Source organism: Pteropus medius, unplaced genomic scaffold (assembly GCF_902729225.1).
Source record: "Pteropus medius unplaced genomic scaffold, Ma_sr-lr_union100, whole genome shotgun sequence".
Classification (NCBI taxonomy): Eukaryota; Metazoa; Chordata; class Mammalia; order Chiroptera; family Pteropodidae; genus Pteropus; species Pteropus medius.
The window spans coordinates 8,981,449-9,005,678 of NW_024347791.1; the positions used below are offsets into that span (position 1 = coordinate 8,981,449).

General features: G+C 34.8%; 1 protein-coding gene across 1 annotated transcript in view; it reads right to left on the reverse strand.

Annotated features, from left to right (window-relative positions):
• UTP20 (UTP20 small subunit processome component) overlaps window positions 1–24,230 on the reverse strand; it is an 80,811-nt gene that overhangs the window by 28,999 nt on the left and 27,582 nt on the right. Inside the window, exons 22-37 of the mRNA XM_039877970.1 lie at window positions 20,386–20,571; window positions 16,969–17,059; window positions 15,808–15,893; window positions 15,104–15,229; window positions 12,737–12,903; window positions 10,868–11,076; window positions 8,465–8,608; window positions 7,680–7,759; window positions 5,360–5,577; window positions 4,729–4,873; window positions 3,469–3,556; window positions 2,476–2,619; window positions 2,302–2,352; window positions 2,048–2,200; window positions 666–821; window positions 194–334 (exon numbers count right to left, since the gene is read on the reverse strand). Of these exons, the coding sequence (XP_039733904.1) occupies window positions 194–334; window positions 666–821; window positions 2,048–2,200; window positions 2,302–2,352; window positions 2,476–2,619; window positions 3,469–3,556; window positions 4,729–4,873; window positions 5,360–5,577; window positions 7,680–7,759; window positions 8,465–8,608; window positions 10,868–11,076; window positions 12,737–12,903; window positions 15,104–15,229; window positions 15,808–15,893; window positions 16,969–17,059; window positions 20,386–20,571 (2,185 nt within the window). The remainder of the gene's footprint in view (window positions 1–193; window positions 335–665; window positions 822–2,047; window positions 2,201–2,301; window positions 2,353–2,475; window positions 2,620–3,468; window positions 3,557–4,728; window positions 4,874–5,359; window positions 5,578–7,679; window positions 7,760–8,464; window positions 8,609–10,867; window positions 11,077–12,736; window positions 12,904–15,103; window positions 15,230–15,807; window positions 15,894–16,968; window positions 17,060–20,385; window positions 20,572–24,230) is intronic.

Consider the following 24,230-nt stretch of genomic DNA (forward strand, 5'->3'; position numbering starts at 1 on the left):
TGGTTTGTGATACCACCAAGGAAATCAGACTCCAGGAAATGATCGTCTCCTACACAAATTTGACTAATATGAAGACCAAGGAATGAGAAGTTCAAAACTTTTTGGAAAATTAAAATATATCTTATTAAATGAGACAGAATTGTTTGAAATACTTATTTTATAAGCAGGAAGGAAAAGCAGAATTGTCTTCTACCTGAATGTGCTTCATATTCTCAAAGAAGTCCATTTCCGGATCGTGGCGATCAGTAAGCTGTACCAAGTCTTTAAATTCTGATTGATTTGGAAAGGTTTGAATTAAACAGGAAAGCAGTGTGGTATAATCTTGATGAACACTCTGCAAATAACAATCGAGAAAAACAAATTCTTTTTTATTTTAAAAAGAATTTGCTTCCTAGACAATACTCGAAACACGAAAGCCACTAAAGTTTTTTTTAAAAAGTAAAACATTCCCACTTAAAAACAAACTACATAAATTCAGAAATGATTGCTCTCTTTTCCAGTCCCACTCCCCTGTGAAAAGTTTGATAAATATTTATACAATCAAGTATTTAAATGTACTAAGCCCGACTGCTTTTCCAAGCAGAAGTAGGGAAAAACAAAAATATAACCCCAAACCACAGAGAATAGTACTTAAAAGATAAAGTTACAATTACAAGCCCCAGTACCTCTGTCTGGCTCTTCAATCCTTTCCTCAGTTTCTCCAGGAGTGAACGCTGAATGATTTCTCTATATTCTTTCTCTGTGACATCCCAGGCAGCTAGCTTTTTGATGATAGTCATCAAACACATACTGGCATTATCACTTAGAGACATGTCTCCTAACTGGAAAAAGGAAAACAAACGCAAATTATTCTGTGTAATAACTATAATACGGAATATTATTTCCTAATGAAAGAGTTTATAAAATTTTGCCACTGCTCTGTGTAAAATTCTCTGCTAAGGAATATTCCCACAGGTACTTCATACCTAAGGAAGAACCCAACATAGGGTTGTGAGGAATATAGTAAGTAACTTTGAAATATCATGCTTACAGAGAAGTGTCACTAAATTCCAGAAAATACTATGACATAGCCTTTAAATTAATTTTACTTCTCAAAGTAAACAGAATAAAAGGTTTAGTAAAGCTATTTTTCAATATTCGGTATCAGGTGATCACTGAAAATGACAGAATTAGAGGGTTATAATTTGGGTAAAGTTGCACTAGAGCTCCTGGTGTGAGAATGTAAGTAGTGGGTATAGAGAATGTATTTCCAACTCAGCCAACCAGGCAGTGATTCAGAATTCCCTGTGTTAAAATTTGACATGATATATGAAGAATGAGCCCCAAGTGGGGAGGTTACTTTTTCATAAATTACATAATCCTTATTATCAGATAAATAACTATAAGATGGCACAAAGAGGTTATGGATGCCATTACATGGTTAACTACTATTAAGGAGTTTCATTTTGCCCATTCTTGGGTCTTAATTCAGTTCAGCAACATTGTATTTAATATAATCCAAACTCCCCTTATTTATGCCATAACAACAAAAGTGGACAAATTGTCAAATAAAATAGTTACATAATTTTGAAAAACTGAGATATAATGACATACTATAAAATCCATCCTTTTAAAGAGTAGTTTAATGATTTTTAATATATTCATAAGGTTGTGCAACCATCCCAACTATCTAACTTAAGAACATTTTCACCACCTCCAAAAGAAACCCTATATCGGTAAGATGTCATTCCCCATTCCTCCCTCCCTCCCAGGGGTTACCCCCTGGGAACCCCTAATTTACTTTCTGTCTCCATGGATTTCCCTGTTCTAATATGCAGCTTTTTTAACTTTTCAAAGTGCTTCCGCATATATTATTTTATCCAAAATCTTTCTTTCAAATCATGAGAATAACAACATGGCCTTTGCCAAACAAAATATTCCATAACTATAAGAAATTTTATACTAAATCTCTTGTCCTCCTCGAAATACAAATTAGGAAATTAGATCATGTAGTTGTATTATCAAAATAATAAAAAACAATTCACAAAGTTTTGCTATAAAAATCTACCTCCAGATTATAGAAGCAATTATGCATCACTGGAATTAGGTAGTTAACATCCACGGTTTGCATCTCTTTGATATAAGAGGTGATGGTCTGGAATGCTGAGAAGCGAACATCGAAGTTGATATCGTCCAGATGTCTTTGATCAAAGGCGTTAAGCTACGAGAAATGCCATTGAAACCACATAAATGAAAATATAAATCTTAAACAAAAGTGATAATACTTTTGAAGCAAAAGAGAATTAAGATTTTCTTTCCTACCTTGACAACATCGGTAATGTATTTTAACCCACTCTCAAAATCAGAAAGAGTCTAAAGGAATGAAAACATTAGTGTATTATTAGTGAATAAAACCTTAACTTTTCTGTCCTCCTCCCTTCAACTCCCTGACTCTAGTCAGAGGGGTGATTTGGGGTAAAAATGAATATTACAGACCTGGAAAACTGTACAAAGCAATTGTCTTGACAGTTTATTCTTAATAACTGAGAAGAGTTTTGCTAGAGGCTTGAGGAAGCTTGTAGGGTCGAGACAATGTTTCAACAGGTTTTGGACTGTCACCAGAATATCAACCTCTGTATCCTAAAAAAGAAATATTAAATCACATTTCAGTCATTTATAAAACTGCTCAATTCGGCTTTAATATATTACAGCACAGAAAAATATTTGAATAAGAAGTAAAAGTAGTAATTGGAAAAGTTATTTCAGTCTTTTAAAAGTTCTTAGCATTTTGACACAAAACTCACAATAATGCCCATTAAGTTTCTTCCTTTAATTCTCATAGAAAATATGCATGGTTTTGAAAAAACTATCTAGTCAAAAAAGAGCCAAGAAAAATGAGCTTGCTGAAAAAAATATATACAGTTATGGTTGCCTACAGATCTGTGGTTCTCTAAACTGAATTCCTAGAATCAGTTATAGGTGTTCAGTGTAACTATTGAGGCCTTGTAAATGAGTTTGAGCCATGAGAAGACTCCTTTAATCAAGACTGAACTAGGGTTTTGAAAATCATATCAGAAACTCCTAGCTATGTCCGCATATTAAAACAGCCTAACTTTTCATTCAGTTTTGCTACTGTAATCCATATTTAAGATTATACAATGCATTTCTTGGGGTTCCAGATTTGTTATTGATCAAGGTCAGAGAAAGAGAAAAAAAATTCATCCTGAAGTGGATGAGAAGCTAACAGCAGGGGTGGGGGTGGGGGACTTTAAGTGTTACACTAGGTGATGATGGCCCTACCTTCTTGCTTGCCTCCATTCCTAATTTCTGTCCCAATTTTTCTCTACTTTCAATTTCTGTATAGGGTCTTTTCACAAATATATTGAGACAGGTGCATCACAGAATCTAATCAGTAAAATTACTGATCATGAATAAAAGCCTAATAAGTACCACCTTCAAAGACAAAGTCAATGTCCTGTCCATGTATACCTGAGCAACGCTGCCACGGTGGAGGAAAGGAAGGAGAAGTGTAATGAGCAGAGAACTTTGCTCTTTGTCTTTCATAAACTTGCTGATCCTAGAGTAGGAAAAAAAAACTGGTGAGGAAGACATACAAGTATTTCTCTAAGAAGTTAAACATTTTATAGAATAACATCAGTGACAAAAGACACAGGTACTTTTAAGTATGTATGCCAGTATAAAAAGTTTAACTCAGTTATTTAACAGTGCCCACTCTCATTTCTCTCCAACTGCAGGCTCATGGCTACTAGTCTATTTCTTCTTTAACATCTGACTGTGTAGGTGGGTTAGAGTAAACTCCAATGCTGTAATCTGGCAGTTAGTAATATTCTTATTTTGCCAGGAAGTAACATTTTTAAGTGCCAAGACTTGTTTAGGGCTTTACCTAAAGTATTTCAATTTGACTCCCAAAATTGCTCTATAGTGAGAATTATTAGCTCTATTTTGCCCAGAGAAAACAGAGACTTAGGGAAGTTGATGTCACACTGCTAAGAAGTGGTAGAGCAGGAGTTTCAAACCCTGGTCTCTCTGGTACCTAATCTGTATCATATTTCCACTACCATGTAGCCTGTGATAGAATTCAATGAGTGTATTTAGTGTGGTTTCCGTTCCGTATAACTTAGATATACAATAGTATAAGTAACATTTTAAAAGAAGTTCCAGGAAGATTCTAATATATCATTTTGTTGTTGTTGATGAAAGTGACAGAAGAAAAAACTTTCAACAACCAAATCCTGTAACCATTAGAGCTTTAGAATAATTTTTTGCACTCAGGTTTATCAATGTTGTACTTCATAGAAATCGGCCAAAGAGAATCTTTAAAAACCCTTGCAAAATCTTCTTGACTCTTAAAAACAAACTGTTAATTTAGTTATTTAAATCAACTAAACTAAAACAAAACAAAACAAAACAAAACTATATGATCTCATGTAAATGAAAATTTTAATTGAATAAAACATGCAAAGGCCCAAAGCAAATCTATTAGTTTGCTTTAGAACTGTGAAAAGTCTGTTCTCTTTTATTGTTAAATGAAGGCAGATGCCATAAAAGGTTTCTAATGAATATTCCAGCAGAGAAATAGAATTCTACATTAACTTAAAAATAAAGGGTATTTCAAATACTGAAAATCTTTTTAGTTTCTTATTACCACTTTAAAACAACTGAAAAACTGGATATAATTTAAAAAATTAAAACCATAGATGGTAGTGTTATCTTATCAATATATCTTACTTTGAAAGAATGCCAAGTTCCTTACTGACTTGTGCCCTGTTCTTTTTCTTTTTCACCTTTTCTGTACTTATTGTGGTTTTGCTGAGATACTGGAGAATTGCAGGTACATGAGGTAGAATTAATCGTCCTCCCATTGTGATAGACTCTGAAATAAAGTGACAAATGTTTTGGTTTTAATTAACTACTCTCTTAAAGGATAACAGTGCAATGTTTTCATAATGACAGACAAGGAAAGCACTTAATTACTGTGAAAATTTAATAAATTTTAGCTCTACAGATTAAATTTTTTCTTAGTCAAAATAGCTATATCTTTAGCTAAATTAAAATTTATATGAGACCTCTGAGTCTTTTGTTAGGATAATATAGTAGGAAGAATTCAGAGACATGACAGGAGGAATCGTTTGATAACTTCCTGGATAGTTGAGCTTTCTGCAGTGTACATAATCTGAATTTCTACCGCTGCAAAAAAAAAATTCAGTTTATATAAATTGGCATTCATTTCTAGAGAAAATAAACTCTTTTAATAGCACAAATTATTTAAAAAGCTAAATTCTATTGATCGTTTCCTTTTTCAGGGAACAAACACAACCTCGGAAGTCAAAGAATCATTTACTTTGTGCAGCACACATACCATCTGCACTTTCTGTGTATACGCATCCAGTTACAGGCAAGCTCAAAATTGTTTCTGTGGGCTCAAAATCTGGAAGTGTAAGAAGGTCATCGGCTATATCTACCACAATACTGGCTGTGGCTTCAGAAAGATTCTTTGCTGAGAGAATCGCAAAAACATTGGTCAAGATATCACATTCTGGGTGCCCAGGTTTCTGTTTAGCCAGGAGAGGGAAATATCTGCAAAAAAAAACCCATGGAAACAGTCATCTTATTTCTCAATATTTACTTCTAAAAACATCTTCCATTTGAATTTTCATAATGAGTTTAACAATTATATGTGCGTATGAACGTTAATAAGATACTCAAAAGGGAAATTACTTTGAAATCTAAAATTTGATGGATAATAATTTTAGGCACTTTACAAATATTACATTATTTAGGTACTTTCTTGAACAGCCATATAACTGATGCCCCACAGTATACTGGGCATGCTCCATGCTTAAGTGCATGTATATGGCTCAAATGGAAACTTCAATCACTTGATTCAACATGCAATGAAAACCGACTAACCTTGGATCAGATGGGGAACCCTCTGGAGAGGAAGCATACAACAAAAAATGCAAAATGGTCTCTGCGCTCTAGGAGCATTATGCAGGTAAGTTATGAAGACATATGAATGCAATAAACGCAGAATGTGGTCAAAGAGCCCTCCAGGAGTGGACAGAACTAAGAGGAGGAAAAGACTGAGCCATGCAGGGGTCATGGTGTTCAGGACCAGAGTGGCTGTTAAGAGAGTGGCCAGGGAAAGCCCCAGTTTATGGCTTAATAAATTGTAGCATATCTTTTCACTCTCAGGAATGTTTCTGTTTTGACAATAGATTAGATATTATATGATCACTTTACAACCTTTAGTCTTAGCTGTAAGTTTAAAGATATTGGCTATAGTTCAGCTTTACCTCCATTTATCCAAATATGAAGTAAAATGCTAGACTTCTCTTTAGATATAAACATGTTTAAATGTCTGACTGATGTTATGTAAACTGTAAGCATACTTCAAAATAAAAATTTTTTTACTGACGAGTAATAGTCCCATCAAGTGGTTCTGACATAATTACAAATCTATTGCTATGGAGATTTCAAGGGTAATCAACCCTTCTAAAGATTTCTTTCATGTAAGTGTTAAATAGAAAAGAAAAAAAAAGTTGTGCTGCTTAGTTCCTCCATTAACATGTGGCTTCTGTTTGTCTCTAACTAAAAATGAGAGAAACTGCAGAGGAGAATGAAGTGGCACGATGTGGGTTTATACCTGGAATAAGGACTCAGCTAACATAAAATTGAATCACTATCATAAAGTCTCCTTGGATGAAAGTCCTTCACGGCTTATTTGCATGAATATTACACAACTGTAAAACATTTCTCAAGTGTGTCCATCACATGCTGTCCAGTGATAAAACAAGATTTGAAACTGCTTCCTCGAACTGAGAAATAAGTGAAAAAAGCCCTTCTTAGTAGTAAAAATAAAACAGGCTGTCCTGAAGACAATGTAAAAATCTTAAGTTTGTTTCTGACGATTATTTGATGACATAGGGAAATGTTCATGACACAATGGTACATAAAAAAAACAAAATTGAAACCAAAAGATCATACATACAGCATGAACCCAATTTTGTAAAAACCGAAGCCAAGATTTTAACATTACTGAATCAATAATAAAACATGTTCTTTTATTCTATCTTTCATTCTTCAAAATAGATAAGGACAAACTTAAGTCTGTTTCCATCACTGAGATAAACAACACAGGTAAACTTTCCATACTTCTCAGTAAATATGCATTTGGTCTATAATGCAGAGATGCTTCTCTGAACCCTCAGTTGATGAAGGTTCTCTAAATAGCTTATAATGTCCTCAAAAGGATGTTGATTTATGACCATGAGAGCTGTATGGATGGTCGGATGGAGTTTTACAAAGCACAGAAGATGTGTAGAAAATCTAAATAGCCTGTGAAATTTTTCTGATTTTAAGTGAGAACTAAGAAAAAGACACAGAATGCCAATTACAAATCAGCTTTTATTTTTAAGCAAGCATGCAAAAAATGGTAATATTCACGTGCTGATTTAACGATCTGGTATGTTTTACATTCTGTTTTTCTCTTTGTCAGGCTAAATCAAACTGACACAATTACTACACACTACACCTACAGTAGTTCACTGTATGGAAAGACCATAAATTTTATTATTAGTACCCCTGACTAATTTTACTATATTAACCTAAAAAACTGTTCTTTTTAAATAGTGGGGGGTGGGGGGGTGGGGGGGGTGGGTGAGGGAGTGGTTATATACCTTGTGTTTCTGCTCCAGATACTGATTAGTTTCAGCAGAGGAGTTGGAGAATACTGACTCTCAGATCCAAGCCTGCTAATCTAGGACACAAAATAAAAACAATGCAAAATAAAAATATGTACAGAGTTGTAGAAAAAAACTAAACTAAACTAAAAAACAGAACAAGCACAGAAACCATACCAGAGGTTAAAAGACTCAGTTAAAGGACAGAATGAGAAAAAATAAGGTAATCCAAAATAATACCTTCACAGGAAAAATGGCAAAGATGGAACCTGGAAATGCTACATTCTTGGAAAGGACCAGGTACTTTAGGTTTCAACTGGTCACAGACAACGGAGCTCAAGCAGTTAGAAATCTTTCCTAAAATCAAATCTCTCCCATAGTCTTCTTAGCTTTAACTACACCAGATATCATCACCAAGTGGTCACAACCAGAGAAATCAAACAAGGAAACATGTTTCAAAAATACTTGTGTATTTTCTCTCATGTTTGTCAAAATCCAGAGATATGTCATGTGAGGTGCTTCAAACCCTTACATTTGCTTAAGAGACATAACCGTGTTCAAATTAGCCTTTAAGTATAAATGTGATACTTCAGAAACTAGCTCTTAGGCTTTAGGTGGTAGAGAAGGCAAAGAAAAGTGTTCTAAAACTTCCAGAAATAAAGAAAGGCTCGATGTAAAAGACCAGGACAGGCATTCAGGTCTGGGTATGAACTATGTAGGTGCAATAATAACAAAGGAACAAGCAGATAGTATCGAGGTAGAATGTAGAAATCAAGGTTTACCTGGGGCCAAACTGCACCATGAAATACCGCATCGATCTCTTCTGTTCTGAACTGGTAGGACTCCCAGTCCAAAAAGATATCAGTCACCATTTTGATTCCAAGACGTCTTAAATTTTTCAATGGGTTAATAAACCTCAGCTGTATCTGAAAAACAAAGATCTTTTATTTAAAAAAAGTATATATATATCCACATACATAATATATATATATATATCCATATAATATATATATCCATAGAATTCGCAGGGCAGAATTCTAGAGAAGAGAGAGCTACATAAAGAATGACTTCTACAGATCTGCAGATGGTTTCATTTTATTTTCCTCTCAGAACTTACCACCAACTGACATTATTCTCATTATTTGTATATTTATTTGTTATTTTTCTCCTAATGATACCAACCGAGTCTTTACCTTTCTCATTCTTCACCCAGAGCAATGTCTGGTAGATAGATAGTAGGTGTGAAATAAGTATTAACTGAATAAGAAAACTGACAGAATTTTAGTTTGCTTCGTTTACTGCTCCATACCCAGCACTTACAACAGTGCCTGACACACAGTAGGGGCTCAATTAATATTTGCTGAAGGAAGGAATGAAAGAATAAAGAAAACAAAATGGTGCCTATCAGAATTGAAGGTGTGTTCTAAATCCTGGACCTTGGTAATCAGAGAATACTATTTCATTACTAAAGCAAACTGATATCCATGCATAGCCCAAAAAGCAGCAAAAAGTTTTGGTCGACAATTTTCAGTTATCATGACTATATTTGAGGCAGTACACCAGGCATATCCATAAGTCAAATGAAATAAGACTGAGTCAAATTAAAACTATGCCTAATTAATCACGAACTGAGAATCAACAGCAGAAACCTGCGTCTGGATCTTCACTACAAGCCCCATTTTCTCCAAGAAGCCTTCAGTCCATAAAGAAGTTAGTTTGCCTAAAGATCAAGAGTGTACTTATGTCCACCTGTTTCAGAACATAAATAGACTGTCTTAAATACAATTCAGAAAATATATACTAGTGCCACCTCGAGAAGCCTCGTGGCAGTTAGCTACTTATCTTTATTCAAAACATTGCGCTTACAACAGTCAAGCATTTACTTTTTAAAAAGCTCTGGGTAACTCTGTCTCAAAATAATCAGCATGAAGCTAACAGTATTCTACTTATTCTCCAACCTTTCTGGCTAAATGAGCATTGGAAGATGGCCTACACCTCTAGGCTCTTGAAATGAAAATCTAAGAAACATCAGCTCAACTATGCCTGACTCTGGTTTCTGAGATGTATATTGAACTCACTCAGTCCATACTATTTCACCTCCTTTTAAAATATACACTTAATATATGAAAAGATGCTCAGCTTCACTAGCTATTAGGCAAATGCAAATCAAAACCACAATGAGATACTACCTCACGCCTGTCAGAATGGCTGTCATCAACAAAACAAGTAATAACAAATGCTGGAGAGGATGTGGAGAAAAAGGAATCCTCATACACTGCTAGTGGGACTACAAACTTGTACAGCCCCTATGGAAAACAGTACGGAGGTTCCTCAAAAAAATTAAAGGATAGTATTACCATATGACCAAGCAATCCCTCTTCTGGGCATCTACCCGAAAAAAATTTAAAACATTTATTTATAAAGATATATGTACCCCTATGTAGGTTCATCGCAGCACTATTCACAGTGGCCAAGACATGGATAAAACTGAAATATCCTTCGCTAGATGACCAGACACAGATATGTGGTACATATACACAATGGAATACTATTCAGCCATAAAAATAGATGAAATACATCTGTGACAACATGAATGGACCTTGAGAATATCAGGCTAAGTGAAATAAGTCAGATGGAAAAAATTGAGAGCCATATGATTTCACTTATATGTGGGATATAAAACTAAAAGCAACAAACAAATAAGAAAACCAAACAAAGACTCACAGACAACAGTATAGTGGTTATCAGAGAAAAAGAGGGTGGGAGGAAGGAAGGGAGACGAGGGTAAAGGGTGTCAAAAGGGTATAAAAGGGTGACGGGAAGATATCTGACTTTGGGTGGTGAGTACACAATGCAACATGCAGATGACGTATTATAGAATTGCACACTTGAAACCTCTATACTTTTACTAAATAATATCACCCCAATTAATTTAATGAAAAAATATATACACTTGATATAAATTGCATTTTTCTGGCTATACATAAATATTTATAAAATGAAAATTCCCATTATGCGGAAGACTGTTTATTTTTATTTATTATTTTTTGGAAAACTGTTTTAAAGAGACACTTTATGTAAGACTTAATCTGGAAAGATTACACATTCAGGTCCCAACCAATTTCTCAAATAAAACACAGGCTCATATTAGCCCCCAAAAAGCATATATGGTGAATCTCTCTCACCTTATCTCGTTGGTCAAGGATGTGTGATACAGTTGCTGTCATGCAGAGCAATATCTGCAAAATCTTTGGTAAGTATGCACTGATCAGATGACTAATGTTCTTCAATACTATTTCAAGACTATTTAAGATACCATGCTGACGACCTAAAGGAAGAACTTTAGACAAATCCAAATCTTCTACTGCCTGAATGACTGCAGAATGGCATTCTCCTAGTGGAAAAGAGGAACAGAGACATCGTATAAAAGGAAATATTAGTTTGTTACTGTTTGTAATTATAGCTTCCTTTCAATTTCCCTCAGTAACAGTATTTCCTATTATTATAATAATTTATAGATGATAATGTACCTTCCAAATATATTTTCTCCTTTGGATTCCTACCAAATATTCAATGAGCTGGGTGTGGTAGGTTTTACTATTATTACTTCATAGATGAGGAAACTGAGGAACAAAAAGGTAAGAACCAAGCCTCTAAGCCCACATCTCATCCTACTTATATGATTTCTCAAAATCTAAGTTAGTCTTTTATTCCATCTAGCATCTTTCTATACATTTTTTTTTCACTCTCAGCTTTCACTGACTATGCTGACTTCAGTAGTTTCATAGAAAATGTCTTGCTTCATTATAATTTCCTTGAAGGCTGAAAATCAAATCATGTTTTATTTCTCTGTAGCCCCTGGTGAATAAATAAAATAATAGGTTTTTATAAATAGGCATCATACTTATTACTGAAAAGACTTGAATTATTATTGATTGAGCTCTACTTGAAACCAACTGGTGTAAGATGATGAGCCCTCTGACTCATATACCTATATGGTCCATCCATATGAGTATCATTTATAATTACCCTCTTACAATAGTGGCTGTTACACTGAAAAAAAAAAAAAAAAGGAAAAACTTTTGTAATCGTTACAGCCAACTTCTTTCTTGAGAAATATTACGGTGAGTGAAAACCTTTTTAACTGCTGGATCTATTATCATAGAAAAAATACAAAACAAATGCAACACATTACCCTGCAAATAAAAATCTGTTTGTCAAATGCAAAGCAACTATGAGACTGGAGCAGAAGTTTTGTAGTCAAAAAGACCTGGGCTCAAATCCCAATTCTACCATTTTCTAGCTGAGTGACCATCGGTAAAATACTTACTTCTTTAAGCCTCAGTTTCTGCATTTATAAAATGAGGACAAAAAGTAATGATAGCTCATGTGGTTGTTTTAAGGATCAACTTAATTGTATGTAAAGGGGCCGTCATAACATCTGGCATGAAGTAAGCACTCAATAAATGTTAGCCATTATTATTACTATTAATCACTAACATTGCATATCAGAGAACATACCACAGAGAATTACAGCTCACTGAATACACTTTCTACACCCACTTTGTTTAGACTATGAGGTTGAAAGCAGAGATTATAAATACTCACTTTTCTATTTCCAATAGTGTTGGGGCACAGGAGGTATTCAACAAATCATTACTCAATAGATGAATGACTCAGTGAATGAATAATACCAAGACAATTAAGATTAATTTTGTTGCATGTTTAAGTTTCTAAGGGAAAACCTATTCATTATTATGGACAAGTATCATTTTTCAAATGGCCTAAATGCCCAACAACAACAACAACAACAAAAATACACATTTTCTAATCAGGGGCATACTAACACATGGATACTGATCAACTGTGATCAATTGTGAGCTCCACCTAATTCAATAAAGGTTTAAAATGAATTGCATTTCAGCAAAAAGACCACCATTGAGATCAGGGGGAGCAACCCCATTAGAAAGATACCTAAGAGCCGGGGAAACCTAGCCTGAGACAGAAGTCTACAGCAGACAACACATATTCAGACTAAGGCAGTTGATAGCTACCATTCTTGAAGTGCTTTACGGGTTCAAACAGCAGGTCTAAGAATATTTGGATCTCCTCGGGTTGGGTCCCGGCCAGGAACCTCAGAACAATGGACATGCGGGTGCCAGAAGCAGATTTCCCCTGAGTTTTACTCCCAGTCTTATTCTTCATTCGGCCATACAAAATTCTAAAACATCAAAAGAACATTATTTTGTCTGCATATTAATCCTAAAACATAATACTAGGTGTTCTATTTTCCTGGAAGGTTAGCATACCAATTCAACAGATATAAATGGATATATTATACAACAAGGAAGAGCTGAGATAGAGATGAGATGAGATAATCTAACACAGACATTTAGAAAAACAACATCGACAAAAAACAAGGCTAAGGGAAGAAGGAAGAAGGAAATAATAAAGGTTAGAAAGTGGTTCTTTGTAGGAGAAAAAAAGCAATAAAATAGGCAAACCAAAAGTCAGTCTAATCAAAGAATGAAAACAAAAATAAAGATTCAAAAGAAATAAAATAAGAGAATACAACTATAAGGAAACCAGAAAGGTTTCAATTAAATTAGTAATTTTCTGGGAAAAAAACCCAAACATATAAACAAGTAAAAAGAACTTAAGAAGAAAACCTAGTTAGGTCTGTAATCATGAGTAAACAGGGAACTCATATAGTTTTACGGATGAATTTTTGAAACTTCCAAGGAAAAACAATGTCAGTGCTATAAAGTTTCATAGAAGAGAGAAAGCAGGAAATAGTCCTTTTTTGTTTATGAAGGCAGTATAACTGTATATTAAGATGGAATAAGGAACCAAAATAAACTATATACTAATCTTGCTTATGAACATAAAATACAGTATTTCTAAATACAGTATCCACTGCATTAAAACAAGCCAAATAAGAATCACCCCAGAAATGCAAGAATTATTAGTAAAATCTATTAGATTAATATAGGTCAATAGCTCATAGAAAACAGTTAAAAGGATCACTTAAGACATGCTTAATCGGCATTCTAATAAAAATGAACATCTATTCTTGATAAAATATTAAATAACCTAGTAATAAAAGTTACTCTTTTAACATGGTTAAACTTATTGACTTAACATTCAAAATTCAAAGACAGTGGTTTTCAAACTTTTCAATATTATAACTCCTTTATTGATCTTAAACATTATAGAGGTCTCCAAAGAGCTTTTGCTTTGAGTTTTATCTATTGATATTTATTGAAGTAGAAATTAAAACAAGTTAACATAAGAAACATTTTAAATGAAAAATACTTATAATTTCCAAACCTCTCCCCACCAAAAATTAGTGAGACTAGAGGCATTGTTTTACTTTTTTTTTCAAATTTCTTTATTGACTGGGTTATTAGAAGACAACTAGATTCTCATATCTGCTTCTGCATACATTAGAAAACATAGAAAAAACATAGAAAAAAAAGAAATTTTATATCATAAAAGAGAACACAAAATTAACTCAAACAATATTTATGAAAGTCAAATTTAGAGCAATCCTGGATTTAATTTTATCAAGGCCATGGAGTTTACCTTCTAGCTGGGGAGATAATCAGTAAGAAAGCGGCTATGTTGGATGATTAAGTATTGTAAAGAAAAGTCGACTAGTAAAAGGACTAGAGTGTGATGAGAAGTTGTGATTTTAAATAAAGACATCAAGGAAGGCACCTCTGATGATATGACATTTGAGATGAGACTGAGAAAAGAGGAGTAAGCTGTCATGTGTTCCGAGCAGAGGGATGAGCAAGTCTAAAGACTATGAAGCGGGGACTAAGTGGGGTAGTAAATGGAAGAGATGTGGTTAGAGAGGCAGTGTGGGGCAGGGCCATTCCGGGTCCTTTAAAGAGTAGTAAGGACTTTCTATTTTGTTCTCAGTAAAATGGGACCTCAAAGATTTTTAAAAATAGGACTAACGGTCTGACTGATGACCATTATTTACTATTATTTTTTCCACCAAGAAAATCAAATGAAAACTAATAAAACAAAGAAAGTTCTTTGATATGGATGGTTAACTACTTAAGATGAAAAATTAATAGCTTTTGTGTCTCATACTTAGGTACATACCAAATAAATAAATTATTTTTATTATTTTTAATAGCAAAACTTAGAGCAATATTGGATTTAATTTTATCATTAATATTAAAATAATACCATGGCAAGATCTTTCCTCATGTTAGGGACAAAATATTCTAAAGTAAGTCCCTATAACAATCTGACTACCCTAAAAGGTCCAATTAAAAAATTTTAAAAAGAAAATACAAAATGAAATGTTCCATTACAATTGCTGAAAGAACCATAATACTAATACTCAGAATTGCTTTTGTGATCAACTATTTAAAAAAAAAACAGTTTTTAAGCAGTACAAATACCTCATCAGAATAGGAAACAGATCTGCTCGGTGGGCTGTTTTCACTACTGTATTATCTTCCGAAAGACTAAAATGCACTATCTCTTCCTTAAAGCTTCTGTCTTCAAGCAATCTTTGCAAGTTTTCCCTTTAAAAATAGAATACAGCACAAATCATCACTTAATAATCAACAGTACTTTTAAAAAATGCAATATAGGTAGAGTACTATGTGTAACTAAAATAGGTATTAAATAATAGTCCATTATGTAGTTGATATCCATAAAGGACAACTTTTATAAAAATAACTTTCCGAAATGACAGGTTTTCAAATTTTAAGATAAATGAAATTATAAGGAGTTAGACTTAGTCAATAATTCAGCTGTTTCAAAGAGCATAATACAAAAGCCTTCTTCAATTTCTTAGAGTGATGATTATGATTCCCTAAGTAATCATTAAGATTTTAAGACGTTACATAAGCAAGGAGGAATGATATAATCTCAACACCAACTTTTCAATTAATATTCTCTTTCCTACCTTATCATCTATGGAGAAGTATCTTACAAATACACTCCCAGTTTTCATTTCTTATCTAAAATAGCATTATGATTACCTTAGAAAAGAGAAAAATTTCCCGAGCCTTCACAAAATTACTTTGAAAGAGGCTTTCAGGTAGAAAGAAAAAAAAAAGCCAAAGAAACGGCATTTCTTTAGCTTCAAGTCACTTACCTATAAGGGAGAATATGTGGATGTTTATACGTCATTATGCAATCCAGGGTTATTTTTTGCACCGTTTGATCTTGGTGAAGCAACAACTAAGGATGATATTTCATAGAACAAATCAATGAAGTCACATATACATATACCACAGGATAGTAATTTACTTGTGTTAATTTGCAAAATTAGATGTCTTAGAATCTAAATTTTTAGGTGTGGGTTAAAGCTGATTCCTGGCAAAAGCCTAACATTTCCCTGGAGTTGAAGGAAGATGAATGGAATATGTGCAAAGACCAAGATAAAAACAAAATTCTGACATTTGCATCCCACATGCCAGACCTTCAGGTCCATCAGTCTCTTAGCCAAGGCCAATTCTCTACATAATCTGGATTTACACCAAATGAACTGGTCCTGTCATGAGCAAAAGCTCTTATAATACGGTGAAGGCAATGGCTGTCAAAAAAAATGCCAGGGAAGACCTGGCTCTGAGGCCTCTCTGATCAGTCAGTTCAGAATTTTACTTCCTTTAGACAACTGAGACTTTTGAGCTCTGGCTTTATAAACAAGCTATACCTGAGTTACGGGCAGAACGTGGATAAATTCGGCTGACATGAAACTTTTCATCTAAAAAACATCCAAATGAAAAAAAGAACATTTTGTTTTCCCAGATGGCTTAGAATGACACCCAATTCTTACTCTGCTTCTGAAATTAATTTTTTTCTGCAACCATTTCCGGAATTCAGGGTCATATATTGTAACAGACTATTATTGCAATTATCTTCTTCCACTCAATTTAACAGATTCTGAAATCCTTGCACTCCATCAAGCTAACTTACCGAGAAGTGAAAATTAGCCAATTGCTCTTGGCACAACCCCTACTCCCTTCTAAAAGCTAATTCCCATGACATAATTAATGCTTTGCTATACTCACTGTTAATACAGCCTCATCGATGTTTAGTCATCCAAAATACGTTAAAATCAACTAAATTAGTACTGTCTAAAGCTGTGTCTCAAGATACAGAAAATGTCTATTAACTTAAAAAATATATCTATACTTAAAATGTAGACGTGGACTCTATTCAACAATGATTGAAAACTTGAAAGTTGTTTTGGAAAGAAAATGATAGAAGACAATTCACAAAGAATTGCAGTGACAGAATTTATTTTCTTTACCTGAAGATATAGCTCATATAATCTGGATTCCAGATATAAGGCCCGTGGATTTGAAAATTTAGAGAAAACTTGCAAATGAGCAATTAACTGCCTAGAGAGAGAGAGAGAACAAAATTAAAGAATAGAAATTATTTTCTTAAGGTGATGGTACCCACTAATTTTATTGTGACAATTATTCCAAAAATCTTGACGAAGTTTGCCCATTAATTACAGAAACAAGTGTCAATTATTTGCATTTATGAAATTATTCTTCAGAAATTCCAATTCTCAGGCAGGTCTTCCCCTGAAATCCAGGTTCCCCATTCCAGAAAATCATTCAGAATGTGCTTAGAATGCTTTAAATTACACCAAAAGTAGAAAGAAAGTAATAAAAACAGTAATATATTTCAAAGTTGAACACAGATGAATTTTGGAATGATTCTTCTTGTCTAATTTCTTGCAATAAACAGGGAAGTGGTAAAATGTATTCTTCCTCACTTTCCTATAACATAAATACAGATGTCAGGCAACAAGGTCCAAGTTTAGGTAACTATAGCTCTTGCTTAGCAAGAAGGAAGAAAGAACAATACTCTGTGGTTGAAAGTTAAACTTGAAGATGCGACTGACTCAGAAAAGATTACATATCACCTACTACAACATGCCAAGAAGAGAATTCCTATCGTATTTCCTCACTCATTTTCCTAATCCATAGACTCTACGGGGTTTTAAAAATACTTGAGAACACTGTTTTCTCTGTGTGTATTATAAGACATAATAGAACTTAAAAAAAAACATGAATGAATAAAATGTTAAGATTTGGACAGATTTCATTTGTGTAGTTCAAGAACATAAGCAGGGAGAAGTGGAGAGGAGGAGACGCCAAGCTATACGTATGACTCTGTCACTCTGAGCTGTGTGACTATGAGGGAAAGTTAATTTAATTAATGTCTCAGATTCTCAGTTTCCTCATCGTGACAAGGACAAGAACTCCCGGGTTTCTGTGAAGATTAAATGAAAGAACAAAAGTTGCGGGGCCTCTGCTCCTAAGAATTTAGCAAACAGTGCATTTCTCTGCTCCTGGACAAAAGAAAGCAAAACTGTGAAGGTCCTACTAGTTAATATAGAGAACATAAACTGGAAATTAAGACCTCTTTAGATATTATAGAATAATGGGGGTAAGGGGAGCACTGTTGTTTATATTTAACTTAAATATCTGTGATGGTTAGTCCTTTGAGTCAACTTGGTTAAGTTAGAGTAACTCTAACAATGTAATGAAGCACTAGGTGTTGTGATGCAAGTATTTTGTGGTTGTTGTTAACATCCTCAATAGGTGGACTTTAGCTAAGAGATTACCCTAGATAATGTGAATGGGCCTTGTCCAATCAGTTGAAGGCCTTAAGAACAAAAACTGATGTTTCCCAAAGAAGGAATTCCATCACAAGACCGTACCATAGAAATCTTACCCTATGAATTTGACTCAAGACTATAGCATGAAATCCTCTTTGAGTTTCCAGCCTGCTGTCTTGCCTTGCAAATTCTGGACTTGCTGGCTCCCATAAGTACATGAGTCAATTCCTTAAACAAATCTCTTTAAACACACACACACTCATATGTATCTCCATTCTATTGGTTCTGTTTCTCTAAAGGGCACTGGCTGATGCACTGTCCTTGTAATTACTTATCATTAAGCCCTTGCAGTTTAACAAATGAACTTATGATTTCTTTGCTGTTGAAACATCCATTCCTTCCCCTAACATTAGGTATTTTTATGTGCCATGTAGCCTTAAAGAACCAAAGAGAACAGGAGCTAATTTACACATTCTCATTAAGTACTTGCCAGTGGAGTGTGTTCCACGAAGGATTATAAACTTAGACTATGAATATACTGAGATGGCACCAAGAACGTGATTATCAATTTACTCACATTTTCAGTCATGGTGTGTGTTAGCATAGTCTGTTTGATTATAGGGGACAGAAAAATTAAGACAGGGACCTTATCCTTAAAGAGTTCCTGATTTTCATGAATGATCTATAAAAAAAATCAACATTCAAGGCAAGCAGTAGCACCATGATAGAGGTAGAAATGGCTGTTAATGAAAATTTGAAGTTGGGTAAGATGACTTTCAGTCTAAAAGACAGGCGAGTTGTCAATGAGGAAGCAGCATGGGAACTGTGCCTTGAAGTATGAATAGAATTTCAGCTGGCAGAAACGAGGCAAGAATGTTGTAGAAAGTAGGAAGGGTGCAGCAAAGTTCAGGGGTAAGAAAAAAAGGGGTCTAACTGGATAAATAGTTTATTCATTTATTTAACAAACACGCTGGCTATTATCCTGAAGCATATGAAAATGAAACAGCAATCTGTCTTAAAGGAAGCAGTAGGGGATAGATCACTCAGAGTTATGAGAAGGTAGAGGTAGAGGAGGAACTATAGTTTCATGAAGCTTGGTCGTGATCTTTCCTGCCCCTGTGCTTTATATACTATTTCCATTAGCTGGCAAGTCCTTCGCTGCCCTAGCTGCTGGCAAACTTTAGTCTTTCAGCTTCAAAGTTGCCTTTCTACCCATTAAAAGTCTTCCCTTTGTGGTCGAATTGTCATTTTTTCACTGTGTTCCCATAACTTCTTTAAAAATATTTTCTCTATAAAAATATTTCATCACGCATTAGATGTACTTTCTGCATTGCAGAGGTTATGTACCATTTATCTTTGTAATCCAGTACTTAGCAAAAGGCACTCAATACAGTTGCTGAATGGATGAACTAATAAAGGGCTCATAGGAAAAACTCAACAAATGGGCATACTGAAAGTGTTAAATGGGCATACATCAAGTGTTAAAATAACACAGTAGCACCAAATCTAGTGGCTCCTTGATACCCCCAATTCAGACAAAGAAGCTGGAATAACTTCTAAAAGCATGATCACTTTCTTTTTCTAAGGTTTCTAACAATTTAGGTAAATGAATTACCCAGAAAATAAGACAGAGAATAGAAGAACATAAAGAGAAAAAGTACGCAGAAGGAGACAACTCAAAAGGCTAAGTAAAAGTGCTGACATGTTTATTTCTCAGAAAAGATGTTCCATTACATGTTCTCTGAGCAAATAAGCATGATGTTCTGGCACTATGAAAAGTGAATGACAAAGTTCAAAGACTATTTAACTGCTCCGACCCCCTGGTGCTCTCATGCATAAAAAGAAATTGGATGACCCCAATTAGAACATTCTGTGGCTAAAAAAAAAGCAACCAACCAAAAAAGTAACTTAGAAGACTGATCGTTTTCTTTGGGCTATTAAAGAAAACTCCAGGAAGACACGGAATTTATGTAAAGGATTCTCTGAGCAGTTCATCTCGTTCAAGGCCATCTCCCATTCAGGCCAAAAGTGATCTCTTCCCATTTTTCCGAGAACCATAAATCTGTGACCTATCAGTAATGCTGAACTTACTTTGCCGCAGCTCTTCTTGTCTTTTTCTTCTGTGAGGGCTCATCTTGGGGCACCAGCCCTGCCTCCACCTCTTCGTCATCCGCAGCAGCTGGTTCCTCTTCCGTTTCCCCCGCTGCCACCGCTCTGCCTTTTCTTCGCAGATCCTGGGTTGGAGCAATCTGCAAATCTGCTGGGTAATACTCATTGCTACAGTGGAAAGAGAGTGATACAAGACATGAAGCTGAAATGTCCTATTTCTGTTTGTGGCAGATGTTATGTCCACAGTTCACAGAATCACACAGAGACATCAGAGGCACCTTAGTCAAGCCTCTTCTGTCTGCATCATTGTTCTTTCATAGTCAGCCCCTCTGAAGAACCCCACTTGACAAGTCAATCTTTAACTGCAGAGGACAGCCCATTCCATTATTACACTGTTGAAAATACTTGAAATGTCTACTTTAGACTGTGCTGAAATCAGCTTTCTTGTCTCTGGAAACACAACTGGGGGAGGCAGGTGCAGGGGTGGCTTATATTAAATAGTAAAAGTATAACATTGAGACCATGTTGGTCACTTTCTACCAGATGCATTCTACTTTGTCAATGTCCTTTCAAAAATACAGTGTTGTAACAAAATTCGATCCTCTAGGTATAGTTTGATAAGACGGAACTATCAACTCCATTGCCTTTGGAGGCAGTCATAACATGACACAGGCTCAAACGGAATGTCCAGGCAATAAAAACCAGTAAACCTTTGTTTGTCTCCTCTAAACTAAGCTTGTGCAAGTTGGAATATGCATTTATTCTTACTGAATTCCAGCCTTTTAATTTTGGTCCATTGTTGCAGGTAACTAACATTCTCTTGAAGCCTGTCACTGTCATTCACTGCATTTATTTTGTGTCATTTTAACTCATTCATCCAATAATTATTATTTTGTTGTCTGTTTTGTGCATGATACTGGGCTACAGATATAAGAAAACTGATCAGACTTCAAGTCCTCACTCAAAAATGTATTGATAAAATAGCATGTGTTAGGACAGTACCCTACCAACGCACCTGGAAGAAACTCCAGGTTAATATACTAAACTACTACTGGAGGGCTGAGACACTGTCATATTCAACTTTGTGTTCTCGCCTAGCAGAATCTAGCAATTAACTAAAAAATGGATGAACAAATGAAATGAGCAAAGTTGCTGTCAGTTACAAACTATACCATCATCGATTTAACAACATCTGAATTATACTCTTAACATCTAATTAACCACATGACATATTTTTCACCTCTATCTCCATGCACAGCATGCTCACTCACTCATTTATTAAATAACGCAAAGCATTTACGAGTGTGTCTACGTAGCAAGTACTCATTCATTATGTGTCACTGTCACCTATTATTGGGATGTTTTGCCATTCTTAGTCATTCATTCCTGGTTCTGATTCTTCTCAGAGAATGTTTACAAGGGATTCACAAATTAATTCTAATATCAAAATATTTGAAACATATTTAGAAATATAAATTTCTAGCCAAAAATAAAAATAAAAAGCCTATAATATATTTCAAAGCCAGAATTAAAGGTAACATTTAGATTTTGCATAGTTTAGATCATCTATAAAAGTATTAGTTATAGGTAATCGGTGCCAACTAGTCTTAATTAAAACATGTTTAAAAATTGTGTATTTTTAGCCTCCAAGTCTTCTGAAACGCACAGACTATAACACTAGCTGTTATAGGCTCCTCTATCCCCACCCCCACAGCATCATGCACTATTAGAGGAAGGTCTCTATCCTTAGGCTAAGAGATAATCTATTCCTTTCTTGAAGGAAAAACTTAGAAAATTATCATGGTAGGAAATTCAGATCCTACTGACACCATTAATACCAGCTTGCATATGCATAGCCCTTTGTGATTCACAAAACAACTGATAAATATTACTTTACATGATCTTCAAAATGAGGCAAGGAACCTAATATCACTGTTCTCATTCTATTAATAAAGACTAAAAAGAGTTATGTGAAGGAGAGAAAATCAATACTCTTCTACCATCCCATCTACTGATCTGCCCACATCTTTGCTTATAACCTTTCCATTATGCATGGGATCCTATATTCTCTTATTCAAAGACGTGGCTCTAGCAATTGTATCTCCCCTCTTGCATTATTAATTTTCCCCTCCTTCTGGATCATTCACGCCAGCACTACAGACATACATGCTGCTTAAATCTTAAATAGCAACCCCTAAAACAGCTCCCTTTCCTCCCTCTCTGATCCCACATCTCCCTCCACCCATGTCTGCTTCAACTGTTAATACTTGTTTCTGCCATTTTTCTTCTCAAATTATCTCTTAAGGCCATTTTAATCAGGCTTTTATCTCCATCAAAATAAACAAAACAACTCATGTTAGGGTCACCTCCAAAGCCAATGTCAATTATTATTATTCATCTGACTGATGTCTTAGACACACTGGATTCCACCGTTCACTCCCTTCTTAAAAGTCGTTTCTTCAAGGGATACTAAGTCTTCTTGCTTCCTCTTCTATCACTCTTTCCAGGCCTCTTTTGCTGGTTCCAACCTCTAAATATTGTTGTCAGTCCTTGGATTTCTTTTTTTCTCTACATTTACATTCCCAGGTGTGATTTAATTCCCTGTCTCAGAATTTAAAAAATCACCTATATACTGATGAGTCTCAAATTTATTATCTTTAGACCAGAGTTTTCCCTTGAACTTTAAACTCCAAATTCAAGTATATACTTGACATCTCTATTTAGACTTCTATTTAGTACCACAAACTTAACATATCTTAAATGAATTCTTGATCCTCCCCACAAATCTGCAAACTTCTGCATCTCTCCCAATCTCGGTAAATGGTAACTCTCCTGTTCCAGCTGCTCAGGCTAAATCCTTCGAGACACCCTTGATTCCTCTCCTTCCTCTACCCTCCCCCTCCCATACCCCCACCATGCCACATATAGATTTGCTGGCAAATCCCACAGGCTAATCTAGTTGTAATTCTTCAAAAATATATCTTATTGAAATGAAATCCTTCAAAAAATATCCAGAACTCAACTACCTCTCATTATCTATATTACTACAACTCTGGTCAAGTCACCACCATTTCTTGCCTGGATTTTTGCATCTCCTCCTGACTCTCTACTCTTGAGTCTCTCTGCTCTCACCACTGCCATCCTACAGTCTTTTCTCAACAAAGCAGCCAGAAAACTCCTTAAGAACACTTAAGTCATATCATCCTTACATTTACACCTTCGGCTTCCCATTTCACCAAGAGTAGAAACCAAAGTCCTTAAAATCACTTAAAAGCCCTACACAGTTCGGTATCCTGTTAACCTTTGGCCCTCGCCTCCAAATATTTTCTTCCAGGATCACCACAGCAGCCACTCAGATTTCCTTGCTGTTCCGTGAACAAGTCTGGCATGTTGTAGTTCACTGCCTGCTTAACCTAACCCTATAGCATTTTCCTATGTCATGAAATAGTCTTGGAAAACATACATTTATTGATTAATTAGTATTGTTCTATATACCACAACCCTTATCTTTAGCATTTTAAAGCAATCTGACTCTCATATAGCCTATCTAGTCAAAACAGAATAATGTTCTAGAAAGTTCTTATTTGTTTTTGAGAATACATTCTTCAGTATCATGGGAAACATTCAAAGGATTCAAAACAGAGTGGTTGGAGTTGAGTTACTGGAAAATGCTTATAAGCCCCAGGCAAACAATAAAACAATGAACAATGAAGCAAGAAATAAGCAAGGTCTTTGGATATTGAGCTAACTCAATATAGCCTTTCTTATTTTGTAACCTGGAATTCTTTATTAACATCATTTGTGGGCTAGTTAAAGTCATGTAAAAT